At 44.3% G+C, this 18,317-nt stretch overlaps 1 protein-coding gene across 2 annotated transcripts; it reads right to left on the bottom strand.

The window, feature by feature from the left end:
- Positions 1-1,198: 1,198 nt before the first annotated feature.
- Positions 1,199-18,251, bottom strand: LOC119902862 (probable ribonuclease ZC3H12C). Of its 2 annotated transcripts, XM_038719250.1 has the most exons (7): positions 18,060-18,251; positions 16,994-17,086; positions 7,499-8,385; positions 7,158-7,297; positions 6,825-7,059; positions 6,379-6,485; positions 1,199-6,205 (listed from the first exon to the last, which is right to left on the bottom strand). In XM_038719250.1, the coding sequence occupies exons 3-7, from the start codon at positions 8,314-8,316 to the stop codon at positions 4,635-4,637; spliced, it is 2,871 nt and encodes a 956-aa protein (XP_038575178.1). In that variant the 5' UTR covers positions 8,317-8,385; positions 16,994-17,086; positions 18,060-18,251; the 3' UTR covers positions 1,199-4,634. The 2 variants fall into 2 exon arrangements, with proteins under 2 accessions (XP_038575178.1, XP_038575171.1); XM_038719243.1 differs by lacking the exon at positions 16,994-17,086.
- Positions 18,252-18,317: the final 66 nt, after the last annotated feature.

The following is an 18,317-nucleotide window of genomic DNA, read 5'->3' as shown; positions in this document are numbered from 1 at the left end:
TTTATATTATTTAATGACAAATTTAATGGCGTTTGAACGTATTGCGGCTCATTTTACATTTTGCTATATGATCGGCTTTAATAAAAAATGTATCTGCATTCTGTAAAAAATACCCCAAAATCAACAATTGATATTGTTATTTTCAGATACTTAGTTTAAAAATGTTGTTGAAGTACCATAAGCGGTGATTAAGTCATCTTGGTTTCACAGACAGTCCAGAACCCCGAAATATCCAGTTCAGTCATACAACACTATGTAAACCAGGAAATATTCACATTTGAGTCTTTTTAGTTAAATGATTCAAAATGACTAACCAGTTAAATGGTTGCAGATTCATTTTCTGTCAATTGACAAATCAACATATTGATTAACTATGCAGCATTATACTTGGCCAGATTTTCCCGCTTTGTGCTTGAAAGTCCCATCAGGCCTGACAGATTGGTTGGGTGCCCCAGTGAACTGTGATCTACTGATTACTAGTTCTTTCCGCAGATTATCATTGGGGTTAAACTCCAGACTTTGCCTTGTCAAAGACTTAACGGTGTTGTCTTGACAGTTCGCTGTCGTATGAGAAGTGAATCTTACCCCCCTGGTCTGAGGTCATGAGCCCTCTGGAGAAGGATCTAGTCTCATTGCTTATGCTTTCAATTAAGACTGGGTCGTCGTTGCTAAGAAGCATCCACATGCCTTTACTTCCATGTTTCAGAGCTGCAGCTAGCAATTATTTTGTCTAGAAAATGTCAACGAAAGGTGAAAAATGGCAATTTAGTCTCTTGAAATGCCTGGTTAAATCCAAAAGACATATCCGAAAAGAAATCCTCTCATTGGAGAATCTGGAACATGGAATCTTTGCTTGAAAGTGAAACAATTAAGTAATTGATTAATTGGCTACTGATTTCAGCTCTAATTTTTATCTGCGGAGGATAAAATCAGATGAAAGCACACGAGTCTAAGAACTCTGAATACACACCACATGGTTCCAATACAAGTTTGATTACAAATTACTGTTAAAGATAGTTCTTATCTTATGAGAGAATTGTTACTTAAAATACTAATATATAACTTTTACAGGAGAACAGCAATTGTAATGCACAGACAAGCTTTCTAAATAATTTTCTTTGTAAATGGAATAACTGGAAATAGTTGACTGAAATTGGGAGCCTTCCATAACTTCTACAATGTCAATTGACAATACATGTTTTATAGCAGTACTCTTTAATGAACAATCACAGTTACAGTTGAAAATGTTACAATAATCAATTAGTTACACTGTTATACTGGCTAAATGTAAATATAATTTGAAACAGAGGGTTTTTATTCTGTAAGAATGTTGTGGCATTGTATTATTTACAGCACAAAAGTCAGTTTATCATGATGGTTTCCATTATCATCATCTATGACTGAGGGCACTTCCAAAGCAAACAATGTTGAAGGAAAGTGGGATGCATTCCAAAACAAGCTTCCTAATCCTTTGGAGTAAATGTCAAACTTAATAGAAAACAAGATAGCATTGCCACTTGACTTTATATTGTATGTCAAGAGATTTATGAAATAAAACATTAATGAGCAGAAAAACAAGCCAGGTTGTGTATAAGTAAGCCTAGAGGCATCTCAACAGCTAGCATCATGTCACAGTAACGGCAAGACAAACTTCTAGGAAACAAACACATCTATGTACACAAATGAAAGACAAGGAAACATGCAGAAACCAAAACAAATCAAAACATGCATAACAGTTAGCTGAACATAGTTCAGAGTATTGGATGTGTCATAAGCACAATGCCATGAAGAGGCATTACTTTGGGCCCACGCTCAGGTGCTACACTGACACACAGTGCCAGGAGGCCAGAGAGAAGGCGCTTCTTCAATACACACAAAGGTTCTCGCTCACGTGTTATTGTACAATTATTCACTATTTGTACAATGTGACACGTTGGACAGGAAAGAAACCAGTGGGCTTTACGTAGCTGGCTTGTGATGAACTGTATGACGAGCTCACTCTGCAGACTTTAATTCCTTGGTGGCCATTTTGAACTTGCGTTACGCTTTGGTAGGACTCAACCTGATCCGGTACAACCAAGCTATGTCCTGCTGCTAACCAGTTAGAAAGAGACAACAGGAATTATTAATTATTTACACAAAATAGTCTCAAGAACCCAGATCAATAAACAGTCAGCTATCATCCTATTCTGGCCACAGGGCTAGGTTTAATACAGCAATCTAGCATAGTCATAGATAGGCTAATGCTGCGGAATATTTAACATCCTAATAAAAGTGCAACGTATGTCTGAATTCATTTTGGAGTATCCCAGGATACGACAGGCCATAGGCAGGTTATATCCTGAACAGGTCAGGTGTGAAATACAACAAAATGTTGTAAAACAAAATTGCTTAGTAAGTGCTCAGGTAGCCTCAGGAGTAATAATTCTCCTGTTTGTGAAGACATTTTCTTCATTTATAAGCAATTTATTTCAACATACCCCTATGTAATGCACTGTGGCCATAGACATTTAAATATGTCTTAAAATATCAAACACATTTGTTTGAAAAGGGCTAGTAGGTTAGCTAGCTAAACTTCCTGCTAAGCAGTTGTTCTCGAGATGTCTTTACTGACTGGATAACTCATGGTTCTATGAAGACCTCATCTTTTTGTTGAAGCAAAAATGATACGTTTGCAGATACTCCAAGAAGAGCTTTGGTAGAGACATTCAAAATGGCCGCCCTGGGATATTAGACTGACCCAAATACAAAACTTTACCTATTAAACATGGTTGGGGTCTTACAACTCAATTTATGATTTAATTGAAACAGAGTAATTACTGATAAAACATCAATTCTCTATTATTTCAAGCATAACGTTGTGTAATGTTAGCTTAAGGAAATCCACCTCCTGACTTAATAAAAAAGCTAAAAGAAAGCTTAAAATTAACTGACCCCAACCTGACCATGAAAAAACAGACTTAATTCACTTCTGTTTTCAAACCAGTAAACCAAAGCATATTTCTTACACATGATTTAATTGGAGCTCCTGTAAAAAATAAGCCAGCTTCAAACCCAAAAGCGCAGATAAGGAAGTTGTGATGCCTAAACATAGTAGGCAGACGACTCCTTTTGTTTCCTAACATGTGAAATAATTGTCTCAAAGCAATTTCCACAAGATTAAAAGTTGGAACATCTCGATTGGAACATAACTGTTGTCAATGCACTTCATCATATAGCAATACATCAAGAGTGTTTGATAAATACAGATCAACAAGTCCATGTACTGTATATAACATCAGCGACTTAGTTAATGATACAATTTGTATCAAACAAGGTTTTTCTCCGTCTAGCATGGATTCAGCTGGGATCTGCTACAGACAACAGTAGACTCTGTTAGCCAGTAGAACAGCAGGGAAATCTGTTAAATATATTTACAATACATACATGTTTGATTTACTGATGTCCAGATGTTCTGTCTGTAGCAGATACCAGAGTTGACCCAAATCAAAGGGTCCAGAGAGAGAGAGAGAGATAGAAAGAGAGAGAGAGAGATGTCCCTTACTAAAACTAAGGTACACACGACAGGGTCACCCATCTCTACAGCTACAACTCTGACCAAAATACCGATGTCATCTCAAATAAGACGACTATCTTTCGGACACCATCTCTTATCAACATGGAACCCCCCCCCCACACACACACAAATGGCCGCACAACACACACAAGGAGATTAAGATAATAGACAGACCTCATTCAAATAGTAGTTTGAAACGGTCATGTGATAACGGTGTACCAGACGGGGATTTGCCACATAAAAATGAAGAAAATGGCATGGAAAGATCAGGAATTAAGACTGAATACTTAACTGTGACACTTTCTTTATAGTTATGAAGTAGAAAATCCTATCCATCTGGTGCTTTAAACATGCAAGAAAGGAAATTCTCAGGTCTGACAGTAAGTACAGTGTACAATGCACACTGTGTGTGTGTGTGTGTGTGTGTGTGTGTGTGTGTGTGTGTGTGTGTGTGTGTGTGTGTGTGTGTGTGTGTGTGTGTGTGTGTGTGTGTGTGTGTGTGTGTGTGTGTGTGTGTGTGTGTTCCATACAAATCAGAATCTGGCCATAAAGGTGGTGGAAATTATTAAATAATCCTTCATGTCAAGGTATTTATGTATGCAATACTGACTCACTAGGTTATGATTTGGTTGTAAAACCACAAAAAGTGCCTCTTGAGAATTTTATGCATAACAAGTCCTGCATGTGAAAGATGCATATAATCACCTACTAAATAAATAAAAGAGAATAACTGGGCAATCTAGACCAATATCCACAAGTTGCACTTTGTGTCAGACATAGATTTTGTCAAATGACTCGCTCTCTCCACACTTCTTAAAGTTGAGTTGATTTAGTTGCCGCTGCACAGTGACCAGAGCTGGATTATCTTCAGCATTTTATTTCCTTGAAACTTATGCATTGTCTTAATGTTAAAAGGCTTTCTTTGCAGACAATCCAAAAGCATTCCAGTATTTAAAATTCCACTTTCAAATGTTGCAAAGGCAAATTCCAGTTTGCTCTGCTGATGACAGACAACATAACTGCTGTTTTCTTATGGGAGATACATTTTCTTTCTTTCTTTCTTTCCTTCTTCCTTCCTTCAGTAGCCTGTTTGGGCTTTCTCTGCAAGGATGGCGGCTGCCAGCTGCTGGGGGTCTGTGACGTGGGGGCTCCTGGCCATCACCCGACTCACCAGCTCCGAGGGGAAGATGTTACACAGGTTCATGTAGACTTTCTCCCTCACGTCCCCGTACCGGCTGTGTGCAGGGGATTCCGGGTGCTGCGACATGTAAGAGGGAGGAGCGTGGGAGGGCACTGTAAGGTGAGCGCAGTGAGGCTGGTAGGGCGGGTGAGGAGAGCGGGCTGGAGGCGGTGGGTGGTTTAAGTAATGTGTTGGGGATGGGTGGAGAGCTGGATGCGAGGAGTGGTGCTGGGCGTAGCCGTCCTGAGCCCACGGATGCCAAGATGACTGGCGAGTGTCTGGCAGGCTTTGATAGGCGGACGGCTCATACCTGGAGGGCGGCAATGGAGCTTGTCTGTAGTACGTGTCCCAGCTGGGCAAAGCTTTTGTACGGTGGTGATGGCGCGATGTGGAGAGGTGTTCATACAAATGTGAGTCTGACACACTCTCTGCTCGTGTGGGGGCCAGGCAGCTGCCAAGAGGAGAGCCTGGAGGGTGAGGGTTGGACTGAGGCAGAGAGTGGTAGTCGCCTGGGCAGCTAGAGCGTGCAGCTAGCGGCTGATGCTGGAGATGAGGGGGCAAGGGGTAGAGAGGGCGCTTTGGTGGAGCCTCTGGCGGAGGCTGATCGTGAGCACAGCTCTGCCCACGTGCCACAATCAGGTGGTAGTTGTGTGCTCCCGTATTAGACGTGTGGCTGTGTTGGATATTTCCATAATCTGCAGAATGAAGGCTACAAAGTTCATGGTTTGAAGCGGCATGATGGGGATACAGCCGGCTGTGGGGATTAGCAAAATGGACGGTGTCTTCCAGTAAGGTGTCTGGGTGGCATCCAGGACACAGCCTCTCACTGTAGGAGTCACAGCTGCTGCTGCAACTCACGCTGCTTTCACTGCTGCATTCGGAGCCTGCTGAGCCCATTGAGCCTATCCGCAGGTCTGTGTCATTGGGGAAGCGGCAGTCTGGGCTCCGCCTGGAGGAAAGGCTCAGGCCAGAGTAGGCACGTGTTACTGAGTAATAGCTCAAGTCTGGAGACTCACAGTGCGGGTAAAGGTCGTGGCTGGGGGCAGGTAGACTGTGAGGAGTCGCTGCTCTCGGCTGTTGCTCCTGAGGAAAGCTAAGACCGGATGGAGGGCCGCCTCCTGGGGCTGGGGACATGGTGATGCTCCCACTGCAACTACCACTACTGCTGCCGCCACACATACTGTTCTTCTGGCTTTCCACCCTCCCTTTTGCCAGCAGCTTCTCCTCAGCATCGCTGTACGACAAAGCTCGGATGCTAGGGTCTGACTGCCTTTTCTGGGCGCCTTTCTTTGCCTCGATGCTGCCAGCTGGCACACTGTGGCTCTTCACCAGCCCGGTGTCCCCCTGGTTTTTTGTGGTGACACAGGTCTTGGCACTAGCACGCAGCTCATCAGCAACAGCACGCTGAGGCTGAGCACCTCTTTCTGGGTGGTAGTACTTACACTTGTGGCCGTAAGTGCACTTCTTTCCTGGAGCAAAGAGACAGATTACAAAGTAAATATACAGACGCTCTCAACAAACACTGCAACTTAAGTCAATATGTAACCTGCACAATCATTTCAACATTTTGAAGACACACCGTCTCCACTACACAACATCCTTAATGTTATTGGTCAGATTTTGTGCATAGCTGTGTTCTCACCATATGGGCAAGGCTGTTTCTTCTGCTCAGGCATGACAGGTCTTTTTCTCAGGAAGTTGTCTAAGCTGGGGCCATGACGACCAAGAGGGTCATCTGGGGGCATGAATCTGAGAGACAGGAAGGGAGGATTAGAAAGACAAGGTAGTTACTATAAGATTAAGGACAATGGTGTTTTTAAAAGTTGGTGAATATTAAGTTACATCTCCTTTCCTGTGTAAATTGATTGGGGGAACAGGTAAAGTGGAGATAGACGGAAGTAAATTAGCTGTAATTCTCCTTTTAAAACCAAGTGAAAATATCAGTTGCCATGGCATTTGTTAAACCAAATGTCAGATGTGTAACCAACAATTTTGGGTTCAAAATTAGAGACGTAAATTTTAAGATTCTTTTGATTCCAAGGCATCATAGTCATTTATATTGACAAAATCTTTCCCACTCCTACTTACTTGTCATTGACAAAGGAGTACATGAGCAGCCGCTCATCGATGAACTTCTTCCACTCTGGTTTCTCATTAGCCAGGTCTCTGTAGTTATCATTGGAGACAATGATGCCGTCTGACTCATAGGCCAGTTTGACAATGAAGCGGTCGTCATAGCAAACCACTCGCCGGCCTTGGACACGCCGCGACGGAGTGAAGACCAGGATCTTTTCCTTCTCTAGGCGACGCAAGATCTCCTGATCTGTACAGGAGGGGAGATATAGTAAGGCTGAGAAAATGCTGTGCCAGAATAATCTCACAACTTTATCGACTGCATATGTGACAGTGTCGCGCACTGACCTGTTATAGGGGCATCAGGGCGGGACTGCTCTTTCCTCCACGCAGGCACAAACACTGTGATGTCATGATGGCCTCGCTCCAGGAACCAGTCTACAGCCAGCTGGATGCCCTGGCAGGAAAACACTTCCTTGTTGCCATGGCTACAGGACCCAGTTGAGTGGCAAAAGGTAATGGCAAATTAACATTTGGGGTGTTAATATAATATAAAGTCATTTTCTACATTATACAAGATGGTACATGAGGCATGTTGTAACAGTCTGCTGTGTGGAATCAATAAAGAGCATTTTATAGTGACTAAACTACATGTCTTTATTAAAACTGTTACCACACAGACTCCTCACCTCATGGCTACATTACTGCCATCCACCACAACTGGCCGCAGGTTGTCCTGGTCACACAGAGAGTCTGAAGGACAGGGTGAGTCCGACCTCTGGCCATCCAGTAAATCAGAACAGCCACAAGAGGAAGAGGAGGATGAAGTAGATGAGGTAGAGGCTAATGATCCAGCCGGCGCCTCGCTGTCTGACTTGGTGCCCAGTTTAACCAGCTCTCCCAGTATGTCATTGATGAGGGTGTCGGGGCCAAGCTTAGACAGCACCAGTCGCACAGTCTCCTCAGAGTAGCCCAGCTTCAAGGCAAACTCCAGCTTAGCCTGGTATTCCTTCCCGCCAGCCTCGGATGCTGGGTCCGATGTGGAGGAATTGGGTGGAGGCTCGGGTGGGTACTTACATGGGGAGCTGGGTGAGGACCGGGCAAGATTGTCGTGTTCAAACTCTGATGGGACTTCAGATGGCGGCTCAGGAGGACCTTCAGTGCCCAAGTCCACACACTGGGTCCGACAAAGCGGCTGGTGGGTGTTCTTACTGTGAGTTAACCCTCCCTCTCCTTCATCCGGGTCGGGGCCAGCAGCGAGAGTGGCGCTGGAAGACAGTGCCGGCTCACACTCTGCATCAGACCCGGTATTTTCCTCCGCCACGGCCGGTGGAGGGGAATTGGCAGTGCTGCTGTTACCGGAGCTCTCCCCCTGCTCCTCCATAGCAGAGGCCCCGTCAGCGCCGCCAGCCTGCCGGTCAGCCCCTGCTACGTGGAGATACTCCAAATCCAGCCCCAAATCCAGGATGTGGCCTGCTCCTTCCTCCACATGGTCCTTGTGGCCCATGGATCTGTCACAGACATCCAGCACACAGGGCCGCCTGCTGCCCTCTCACAAAGCTCGACTCATTGGTGCCTAAAGGAACAGACAGAAAGGAGGATGACGTTCGTGTGAGATACATGGAAATTAGGTACTGACTGACATACTGTATCACTTTAAATACTTGGTCTACAATATACTGGGCCCTAAAACCAGTAGTAGTTACAGTAAAGTAAATACAACTTGAATATTTGACATTTTCTTTTGTAATGATCAGCCCTGGTAATCAAATGAAAACGTTGAGAAGGCTGTATTGTTACATGAGAATTTAGAGTCAACACTGACTCTAAATTCTGAAATTTGAGGAAAATCTGACTTTTTCCATCTTTATTTTCTTAGAAACATTTTTGCCTAAGCCATCCTAACAGTGTAAGCCTCTGAGCCGATGTTGTTTACACTGGCGCGGGCAGTTGGGGACTCCACCGAGGCACAGACTGGCTGACACAAAGAGCCGATGGGGCCTCTCACCCTAATTAATGGACTCCCGCGTTTTTTTCCCCCTTTTTTTTAGTCTGGCCCCAGTGTATTTTAAAGGGCCACGCCACAGCACATTAATCTAAGGGGGGAGCAGAGGGTGAACCGTTTAAGCAAGCCGGTAGCGATGGGGCCGCTAGACCCTTCCTCCTCATATTCTACCTGGTAATTAAGGCCCATATGCTTCTTCCCACTGGGTTGGTGGAATCGCTCATTAAAACAATGAGGGGCCTCTAGGCTACCGAGCCAATCAACGTATTGCGTTCAAGCACGAAGGACATGGGATCTGGTTAGGCTAATCTGATTGGTGTCAAAGGTTTAGCTGCACACAAATTATAGGGAGCGCTTTGGAAAGTTAAGATGAAATCATGAAACTGATATGTTAATCTTTAGAAAAAAATGAATTAGGCTACAGGACTGGTGGTGTATTCTGACTGGACCGCGTTAAATTCCTTACTGGCATCTTTGAATGTTTCAGTATGTATGGTATTTCCTTCACACAAACAGTTGTTTCTTTGTTTGGTTTAGGAAACCCTCCAAAAGGAAACAATAGTATCAATTTCTACACGTGTAATTTCACAGTTAGACTTTTCCAAAGGCACATGCACAACCAAAAAACCTGGTTAGACTTCAGTATCTTCCAACCCAAGAAACAACTCAAACCCACGTTATCTGGACGAAACAGACGATGGAAGGGGAAGTGACTTAAAGATGGTGGGCGGGAGGTGGGAGACGATGGAGGGGGGGGGGAGGTGAGTGTGCATTTTATGAAAAAGGGCTGCCTAGCAACGCAGCTGAGCTACTGTTGCTAAGCTACAGCTGTTGAAAGCATTCACCCTTAAAATGCCAAGACAGAGGCTGTGGCGTTCAGTCGGCGACCCGCCTTCCACATCCATTACAAAAAAGTGTCTGGTGTGGGGGATGGAAGGGGAGGGGGCTTAAGTGTGCCTCACTGGCAACCCACCCTGCCACCCAAGACAACAACAGACCTACAGGAGTGATTAGAACTGGGACACTGGGATTAATCAATGTGGGCGTTGCATGCACAAACAGACACAACGTCTACCTCACAAAGTGACTCATACTGCTGTGCAGAGAGTGGGGCTATTGGGAACATTTCATGCGCACTCCTCTCTGTTGATGGTCTAAAGTGACACATCCAAACTGTCTTTCCATTCAAGTTTCTCTTAAGGCCAGACATCATCAAGCCTCAGCGCAGGTGCGCCTTATAGAGGGGAAAGTTAATATCAAAATTATATTATACACTATATAAACCATTATCATTGAGTATTTATATTTCAAATATAATAATAAAATCAATGATCTCTTTGTTTATGACAATAAAAGTTTCCCATTGACCAAAAAGTAAACATCCACATTGACCGACCACCCCCCTGTATCTGCATGAAATGGTTTGGTCTTGCCTAAGTGCACTGATCAGTGAAGGTGTTTAGTTACAGCCAGGAGATGCGCCAGAAATATAGTGATCACAATGTTGCCTAGTAAACCAAAATCTGGTTTTCGAAAAAGGAAAAAGACAGAGGAAAGAATGTCAATCTGTAACCCAGTATTTCACCAAGAAAGGTGGGCAGCCTTTAGTCTGTGAGTGGTATTAACCTGTTGGCTTAATGTCCACAGTGAAATAAGCTAGCTAGCTACAGACTAGTGTTAGCCTACATTTCATCAACATTTAATCAGTGCAGGGAAACGTTTAGCAAGATATTCATATTAAATCATTGTCCCCGCCCCTTTTAGCAGACTAACAACAGAGGAGTCAGCAGCACCCCTGTCTCCACATAACTGTAGCCTCCCTGTCCCAGTGAAGAAAGTGAGCAACATGGTGATAATGACATGCCAGTTAGCATCATTCCAGGGACTCTGAGGGGATTTTCTCCATAACGAGAAAGAAAATAAGATATTTATTAATGACAGAAAACACAAATTATTTTCTCACATAATGATCATTATGAAATAAAAACAACCTCCTGTCTGGACTGTACTTTGTGAACTGCATACTGTATGCAGACTCACCAGCAGTAAATATTGTGCAAGTACTAGTACTGAACTACAAGAAGCAAGACAGTTGCAAGCTTTTAATTAGGAGTTATGTAAAGCTTTTGATGGGACAGTTAGGTCTTAGAGATGTGGTGACAACAGCTGCGCAGAGGGCGCCCAGTTAGATTTTTTTTGTCATGGGGCCTAAAATTTCTGCTGGCGCTGGTGCCTCAGCGTGAGCAGAACATCACCGCTGTGTCGACATAACGTTACACTAAGGACGCAAACAGAAGTAGATCATCACTCATATCTAACTACACAGAAAGTCTTCTGATCACATTTGTGTAAAAAGCTAATTACAATAAATCCCTAGAATTAACTTGTACCTTGGATCAGCAGTAGGGCCGGGTATCAAACTAGGTCTGCTGACACTTATCTAAGTCAGTTATTAAATGGTAAATGGTCTGTACTTGGAAAGTATAGGCCCTTTCCAGTCTTCCAGCTACTCAAAGTGCTTTTATGCGACATCACATATTGGACAAGATGTGACAGATTCTTATTAAATAAATACAGTTTCTTCATTAGTGTCATTATAAAAGGTCAGTGTTTCCACTGTTAGCTACAGTCAATAACAGCGCGATGATCGAAAACAGTTTTAAATGCTATAGTAATCTGGTGTCATTATTTAACATAAAAATGACTCAAATGAGTTCCAGAAACTGGACCGGCCAAGATTTTAAATCAAGGACAAGGAGAGCACTATTATTGGATTGGTATTAGAAGAACAAATTGCATCAGAGCAATCCTATTATAAAACAATACTTTTGTAACCAACCGAAATGTGTCAATAGCACCAAGTACCAAAAACTGTCAAGTTTTGTCAAACTAGTATCCCCATATCTGGTCAGATTTCTAATTTTGTGTACTATCTGATCAAATAGCCCCTCATTTAATTTGGCCAACTTTGCACTATTTTATTGAAGCAATTTTCTTGTCCAGCTGCTTGTGTTAAGCCAACATTCAACATTTGAGAAGTCTGGCTTTGTGACATGGAAGGTTTTTTACAAATATAGAGAAAATGTGTTCCTCACAAATGGTAACAAAAAAAGTATTGTATTGTGACCCGTAAAACTCAAATATCTTATCAGCACTAGAACCGAAAATTTTAAATGACACCCTGGCCACTAGTACAACTACTACATGTACAATGGGACACAGATCCAACAATGCAGAATAGTGCAGTGGAAATGGATTCTTCAGGGTTTCACCCAGGAAGTAGTAAGCCACACATCTCATCTAGGCTTAAGCTGGCTGCTTAACAGCAGAAATGTGAACAGTGTGCTTGTCACTATTAAAGCCTGTTCAATGTGTGAACTGATTAAATGTGAGTCTTGCAAAGTGCAGTTAGGATTTGAAAAAAATCTTCTAGTGTGGTCCACGTGCCACAGAATAATGCATTCAGTGCATTTTGAAATACCCAAATCAGGCCTAGTCTTAACGGACCAACAGCAGAGAGACCTCATCACACCATCTCCAGACCTCCAGGCTGAGTGGGTGCATCTTTCAAACACCAGCGAGCCAGCTCCCACACACAGCAGCCCTGCTGGCTTTGATGGAGGCAGTAATGAATATGTAACACGGTCTTTACAGCGCTTTGTATGTGGGAGCTTTGTGTAAAAAGTGTGTGTGTGTGTGTACAGTGGGTGAGAGAGGGGGTAAAGGGTTTTGGGTTTGGGAGGTGGGGGCACAGGGAGGACTAGAGGGGGTTGTCTGGTATATAGCTGCATGCCCGACACTGTTCAAAAGTTATTGTAAAAAAAAAAAACCTAAAAAAAAAATCGGCGGGCGTCCCGGGCATAATGATCAGCCAAGGGAATACTGTGTGTGTGGGTACTGGTGCATCTAGCTGGCGCGCAAGGCTTTCCCTGTCTGCAGCAGGGCAACAGATGTCTGCTGAGCGCTACTTGCAACTGGTGTCTCCCCTTCTCTCTCTCTCTCACACACACACACACACACACACACACACACACACTCTGAGGACACACAGTCAGATGTAAAAGTTGCGCACACACACACTTTCCAGGCAAACGTCTTTAGCAACCTCGTGCAGGTAACACTGTTGTGCCCTTTGCATCATCTCTATGGCCAGGGGTGGTAAAAACACGACTTTATGACACTTACCAGACCTTAAAAGATCAACAAACAATGCAGAAAGGGGAGTAGATTAGCTCATATCCACAGACTTAGATCCTTGAAAACCCGATTGCAAAATACTGAAGTGAAAGTGAAAAAAAAACTAGTCCTAAAGCTCCCACAGCAGCTACTTCCAAGGCCAATGTTTGTCTTTGCTGCAGGTACAGCAGAGCATCCAACTCCAGCCAAACACCGCTGTCCTCAGTGTCTGAGTGCCTTCCAGAGCTGTATTTTTTTTCCCCCCCAACAGAAGCAGGCAAGTTGGACAATGAGTGGCAGAACAGATGGACCAACAATGTCTGCCATTCCCTCGTTTAGAGTGGCTGCTTTTCCACCAATCAGAGCGGCGCAGCCGTACAATGAGGAGCACAGACAAGGGGAGGAGGAGGGGAGTGGCTGTGGGCGAATGCCTGCAACACCCAGGTTCCCCAAGGCACGCGTAGTCAACGTGCACGAGCACACACGCACGCACACACACACACACACACACTCTTCTCTCCGCAGTCTGAAAGGGTTTCCCCTGTGTGGCCGATGAATCAACTGGCTGAACAATAGAGCTACACAATGGGAGGCTGGGGAGGGCAGCTGCAGTGTGAGGGCTGGTGCTATTACGACCCGGGGCAGCAATGGAGAACACCTGGCTACAGAGCACCACAGTCACTCTCCAGTCTTTGTCCCTGGCTGGGGGTAGTGATGGTGGTGGAGGGGGTTCAAAACAGAAAGAAAAGGCCGTGGCTGGCTGAAAGACTAGCGTGGCCTTTAAGAGAGTGCAAGAGGAAAGAGGAGAGTATGGCTGGGCTGAAAGGAAAAAAGGACAAGTGTGGGGGGTGAGGGACATCAAAAAGTTTTATGTCCCAGTGAGTATGAGGAGGGGAATTGTTCCTCATTGTTGCGGCACACTTGGGGCAGATGACTCGGAAGCACAAATCTTTGCCTTTCTGTCTTTTATGTGATTGTGAAGCCTGTGTTCACATACAACAGATTTTGAATGACTTTGAACGTTCATATTAATGTTATCCAAAGTAATATAAAAATATATCCACCAGTGTCATTGATGTAAATACATATTGAAAAGACAAGTTCCAAACTGCGTCACGGTACACATGCTAACTTTTAACACTTTGGTGCAGTATTTTAATATACCAGACTACTGGAATATGTACACAATATGTATGTGGCTGTGTGGCACTCTGGAAACGTGGAGGCTGCATTGATATGGTTGAAAAGGGAAGTGCAACAAGTGGGATGCAGCAGACACTCAACAATTGTACTAGACAGAGTTAGTTACATAAGAGAAACTGCTCTGTTCAAAAACACAGTTTAACAGGGCAAATAAAATGCACCAAGCAAGCCAAAGAAGAACATGTAGTAGCTTTGCGTCACACTAAATATTTGTCGTCTCCATATCCCAAAGCTTTTTCTTTATTAAAATAAAGTTCTAATTTTATCATCAGGTACACACACACACACACACACAGTTCAACCACCAATTAATGCGTCCTTATCTCAGTTTAAATCTTCACAAGATATATCATCAAAAAACTCCACATTATGGACCCCAGCAAGCAAACAAAAGAAATACTCAGTGTGTGGTTCAATACAAAAGTTGGCCAACGAAAATAAAACCAAGTGACGCCTCTCGCATCTAGAAGACAAGCTAAGTAATTCTCCGACAACACCGGAGCCCCTCCACCGTAGCAGACTGGGCCTCTTTTGGGCTGGTGTGTTTGGTTTCGATTAGAAACTCTCGTTTTATCATATCGCGATATTGTCGCAAATGCAATTACTTGTTCCACCCTACTCACATACTCACTGCTGAACATACTGAGCTTCACCTCCAAATCCACAGTTTATGAAAAGGTAGCAGGGATATCCATAAAGGTTAAGTCTTTGTGCATATCATACTATAATGCTCATTCATGTTGTCATTGTTCCTGGTGCAAAGCAGATCCTTCAGGTTTCAGGGCTGTCGCTGGGCAATACGGACATTCAGCTCCCTCCAAAGATTTTCTATTGGGTTCAGGTGTGGAGACTGGCTAGGCCACTCCAGGACCTTGAGATGCTTCTTATGGAGCCACTCCTTAGTTGCCCTGGCTGTGTGTTTCGGGTCGTTGTCATGCTGGAAGACCAAGCCACGACCCATCTTCAATGCTCTTACTGAGGGAAGGAGGTTGTTGGCCAAGATCTCGCGATACATGGCCCCATTCATCCTCCCTTTAATACGGTGCAGTCGTCCTGTCCCCTTTGCAGAAAAGCATCCCCAAAGAACGATGTTTCCACCTCCATGCTTCACAGTTGGGATGGTGTTCTTGAGGTTGTACTCATCCTTCTTCTTCCTCCAAACACGGCGAGTGTAGGTTAGACTATAAAGCTCTATTTTTGTCTCATCAGACAACATGACCTTCTCCCTTTCCTCCTCTGGATCATCCAAACTTCAGACGGGGCTGGACGTGCGCTGGCTTGAGCAGGGGGACCTTGCATGTGCTGCAGGATTCTAATCCATGACGGCGTAGTGTGTTACTAATGGTTTTCTTTGAGACTGTGGTCCCAGCTCTCTTCAGGTCATTGACCAGGTTCTGCTGTGTAGTTCTGGGATGATCCCTCACCTTCCTCATGATCACTGATGCCCCACGAGGTGAGATCTTGCATGGAGCCCCAGACCGAGGGAGACTGACCGTCATCTTGAACTTCTTCCATTTTCTAATAATTGTGCTAACAGTTGTTGCCTTCTCACCAAGCTGCTTGCCTATTGTCCTGTAGCCCATCCCAGCCTTGTGCAGGTCTACAATTTTATCCCTGATGTCCTTAGGCCCCGTGTCCACCAAAGCGTTTTTTTCTGACGCCAGCGTCTTTTTTCAATTCATTCCAATGGGAGCGCGGCGTTTTTCCAAGCTGGTACATAAAATATATACTTTGAATCATTTATCACCATTGATGAAGCCCACAGTGAATATTACAGCGTTATAGCATTATTTGGAGGAGCATGCAATTCTCGGCAGGCAGGCAAAACTCGGCACAAAACCGGTCGCTGAGAGTTGAAAAATGTTCAACTTTGGGAAAAAGCGCTGCGCTCGTCACTATCACTTTTTACCCAGCCGTAAAACAACACGTTACTGGCCTTTAAATTACTTTGTTTTGATATCTGCATTATGTCAGCCATTGGCCACCTATATCTAAATATCGGCATCAGCCATTGAAAATCCCATATCAGTCGACCACTATTGCAGAGGTCTGAATAGTTACAGTATGATCAAGCTTTTTAGCATCAGAGGGGAACATGTCTACCAACAGAAATATTAATTTAGAGAGATAACACTAAATATCCAGCAGAATTTATCTTGCCAGCAACCATAACCAACAAACAGCAGCCCATGGCGTCACTGTTTCAGCGTGGGTTCTCAGTCGACTTCCCAACTAAAATAAGTGTTTTTTCAGCTTGGTGGCTCAACAAGAAGACAACTGCCTGGTCAAATAAGAAATGTGCACAGCCTGCCAAGTCAGATAAGGGTGATGAGGGGAAATACAACAGCTGACCAACTGCACACAGGCAGAGGAGCACTCTGTTGACCATCTGTCGTAATAAAACAGGTGTGTGCTGCTGCTCCTAACAACTGCGGCAGCAAAAGGATGATCCCTTTCCACTTTGGAGACAGATAACACTGAATGCACACAAAACGAAGTAAGCTGCAGGGTTCAAAAATGGCAGAAAAGCAAATATAAGAGGAGGAACAGCAGAGCCACACAGAGGCTGTACTTGTTGAGGATTTCCAGAAAACAGGGAATTAATTCTTTGCAGGGCTGCAGCCAACTAAGAATTATTTTGTTTTATTCATCATTTCATCTGGGCAGGTAAAAACAAATACCAAAAAAATGATTTGCAAGGACCTTCCAACCCAGGTCTACAAAACAGACAGAGACCTTCTGCCCTTATGGAAAAAAAAACAGACAGTATATTAAGTTAGGATATCACGGCAACACTCACCAGCTCTTAGTGCGTCTGATGCATGTCTCATTCAAATCACTACTTCTGTGGAAAGCCAAAACATCACTGCTGCAACTCTGAAGCCAGTCAGACCTTTAAAGCCACAAAGACATGAAGAGTGGCCTTTTATCTTTGCAAGTGAACTTTATGACTCAAAACTTTAGGTTGTAAGCCAGATATTGTGCATGAGGGGTTATTTGACTCGGGCAAAAGTGACAGCAGCAACCAGACCTCCAGTCCACACTTAGTGGAGTCAGGGATTATAGAGAGAAGTTAAAGGAGAGGAGGAAACAAAAGCCTCATGGGATGGGGACAGACAGCTGCACACAATCTCACACACGCAACCCCCTGCCCATCAAAAGCTGTTAACCCACACTTGGACTGCTACTGCTCTGATCCTCAGGTAGCCACCAACCAGCCACCCAGCTGTCACAGAGAGAGCATATATGCTCCCTCTGTGACAGCAGGGTTAGCCCTGCAAAGAATTAATTCCGTTTTCTGGAAATCCTCAACAAGTACAGCCTCTGTGTGGCTCTGCTGTTCCTCCTCTTATATTTGCTTTTCTGCCATTTTTGAACCCTGCAGCTTACTTCGTTTTGTGTGCATTCAGTGTTATCTGTCTCCAAAGTGGAAAGGGATCATCCTATTGCTGCCGCAGTTGTTAGGAGTTATACATGATCACTAGACAGGTGGAGAAGAGACACGAGACAGGGTCTACAGTCTCTCTGCCCCTTCGTGAATTCACCATAGAAGAGACTAGTAGAAGCTTGTGTTTTGCTCAGGCCTTCCTTCACTCCCGAGCGCACACACTCCATTAAAAAAACAAAAACATTTTCGCCAGTATTTTTGCTCAAACGGGTTATAAACAACGCCGCAGCACCCCCACCCTCTATGCCTGTTGAAAAGGCTACAGCAGAGAAACTATATTATGACTGTTCGGGGGAGCGCGCAGGGGCGTGCACGGTCACTGCAAACCAACACCGTCACGACCTCCCTGCAGCTTTCACCCACTCCGAGCTGCAGCTCCGAAAGCAAGCCAGTCCGCTCGGCTAACGCTGGTACTTACCTGGTCAGGGCCGCCGCTGGAGCCGCACGATTAGCTTTGTGCAAAAAAAGATGAGCAAATGTTCCCATCACATACTGGCGACGCAAAACATCCGGCTGGTTTGCAGCGTGACCCAGCCAAACTGCGTCAAGTTAAAAAGTGAGTAACGATACGGCTTCCGCTGTGATGTTTCAAAATAAAAGCAAACGCGTGGTTCAAATACGGTTTGAAACGTTTTTCCGTGGAAATACATGTAACAGGCGATACAATGTATATTTG

The sequence above is a fragment of the Micropterus salmoides genome, unplaced genomic scaffold, assembly GCF_014851395.1.
Source record: "Micropterus salmoides isolate LMB-PRFRI ecotype aquatic unplaced genomic scaffold, ASM1485139v1 Ms_hic_scaffold_1, whole genome shotgun sequence".
NCBI lineage: Eukaryota > Metazoa > Chordata > Actinopteri > Centrarchiformes > Centrarchidae > Micropterus > Micropterus salmoides.
Note: the sequence above shows the minus strand (reverse complement) of the source record. Positions and strands in the feature narration are given on the sequence as shown.

Bases quoted from the DNA above. Each gene is read 5' to 3' on its own strand.
- LOC119902862 (XM_038719250.1), bottom strand. From the start codon at position 8,316: ATGGGCCACAAGGACCATGTGGAGGAAGGAGCAGGCCACATCCTGGAT. The intron at 7,298-7,498 runs GTGAGGAGTCTG...TGGGTCCTGTAG, and splicing joins GGCAGTAATGTAGCCATGAG to CCATGGCAACAAGGAAGTGT. The intron at 7,060-7,157 runs GTCAGTGCGCGA...CCTCCTGTACAG, and splicing joins CCCTGATGCCCCTATAACAG to ATCAGGAGATCTTGCGTCGC.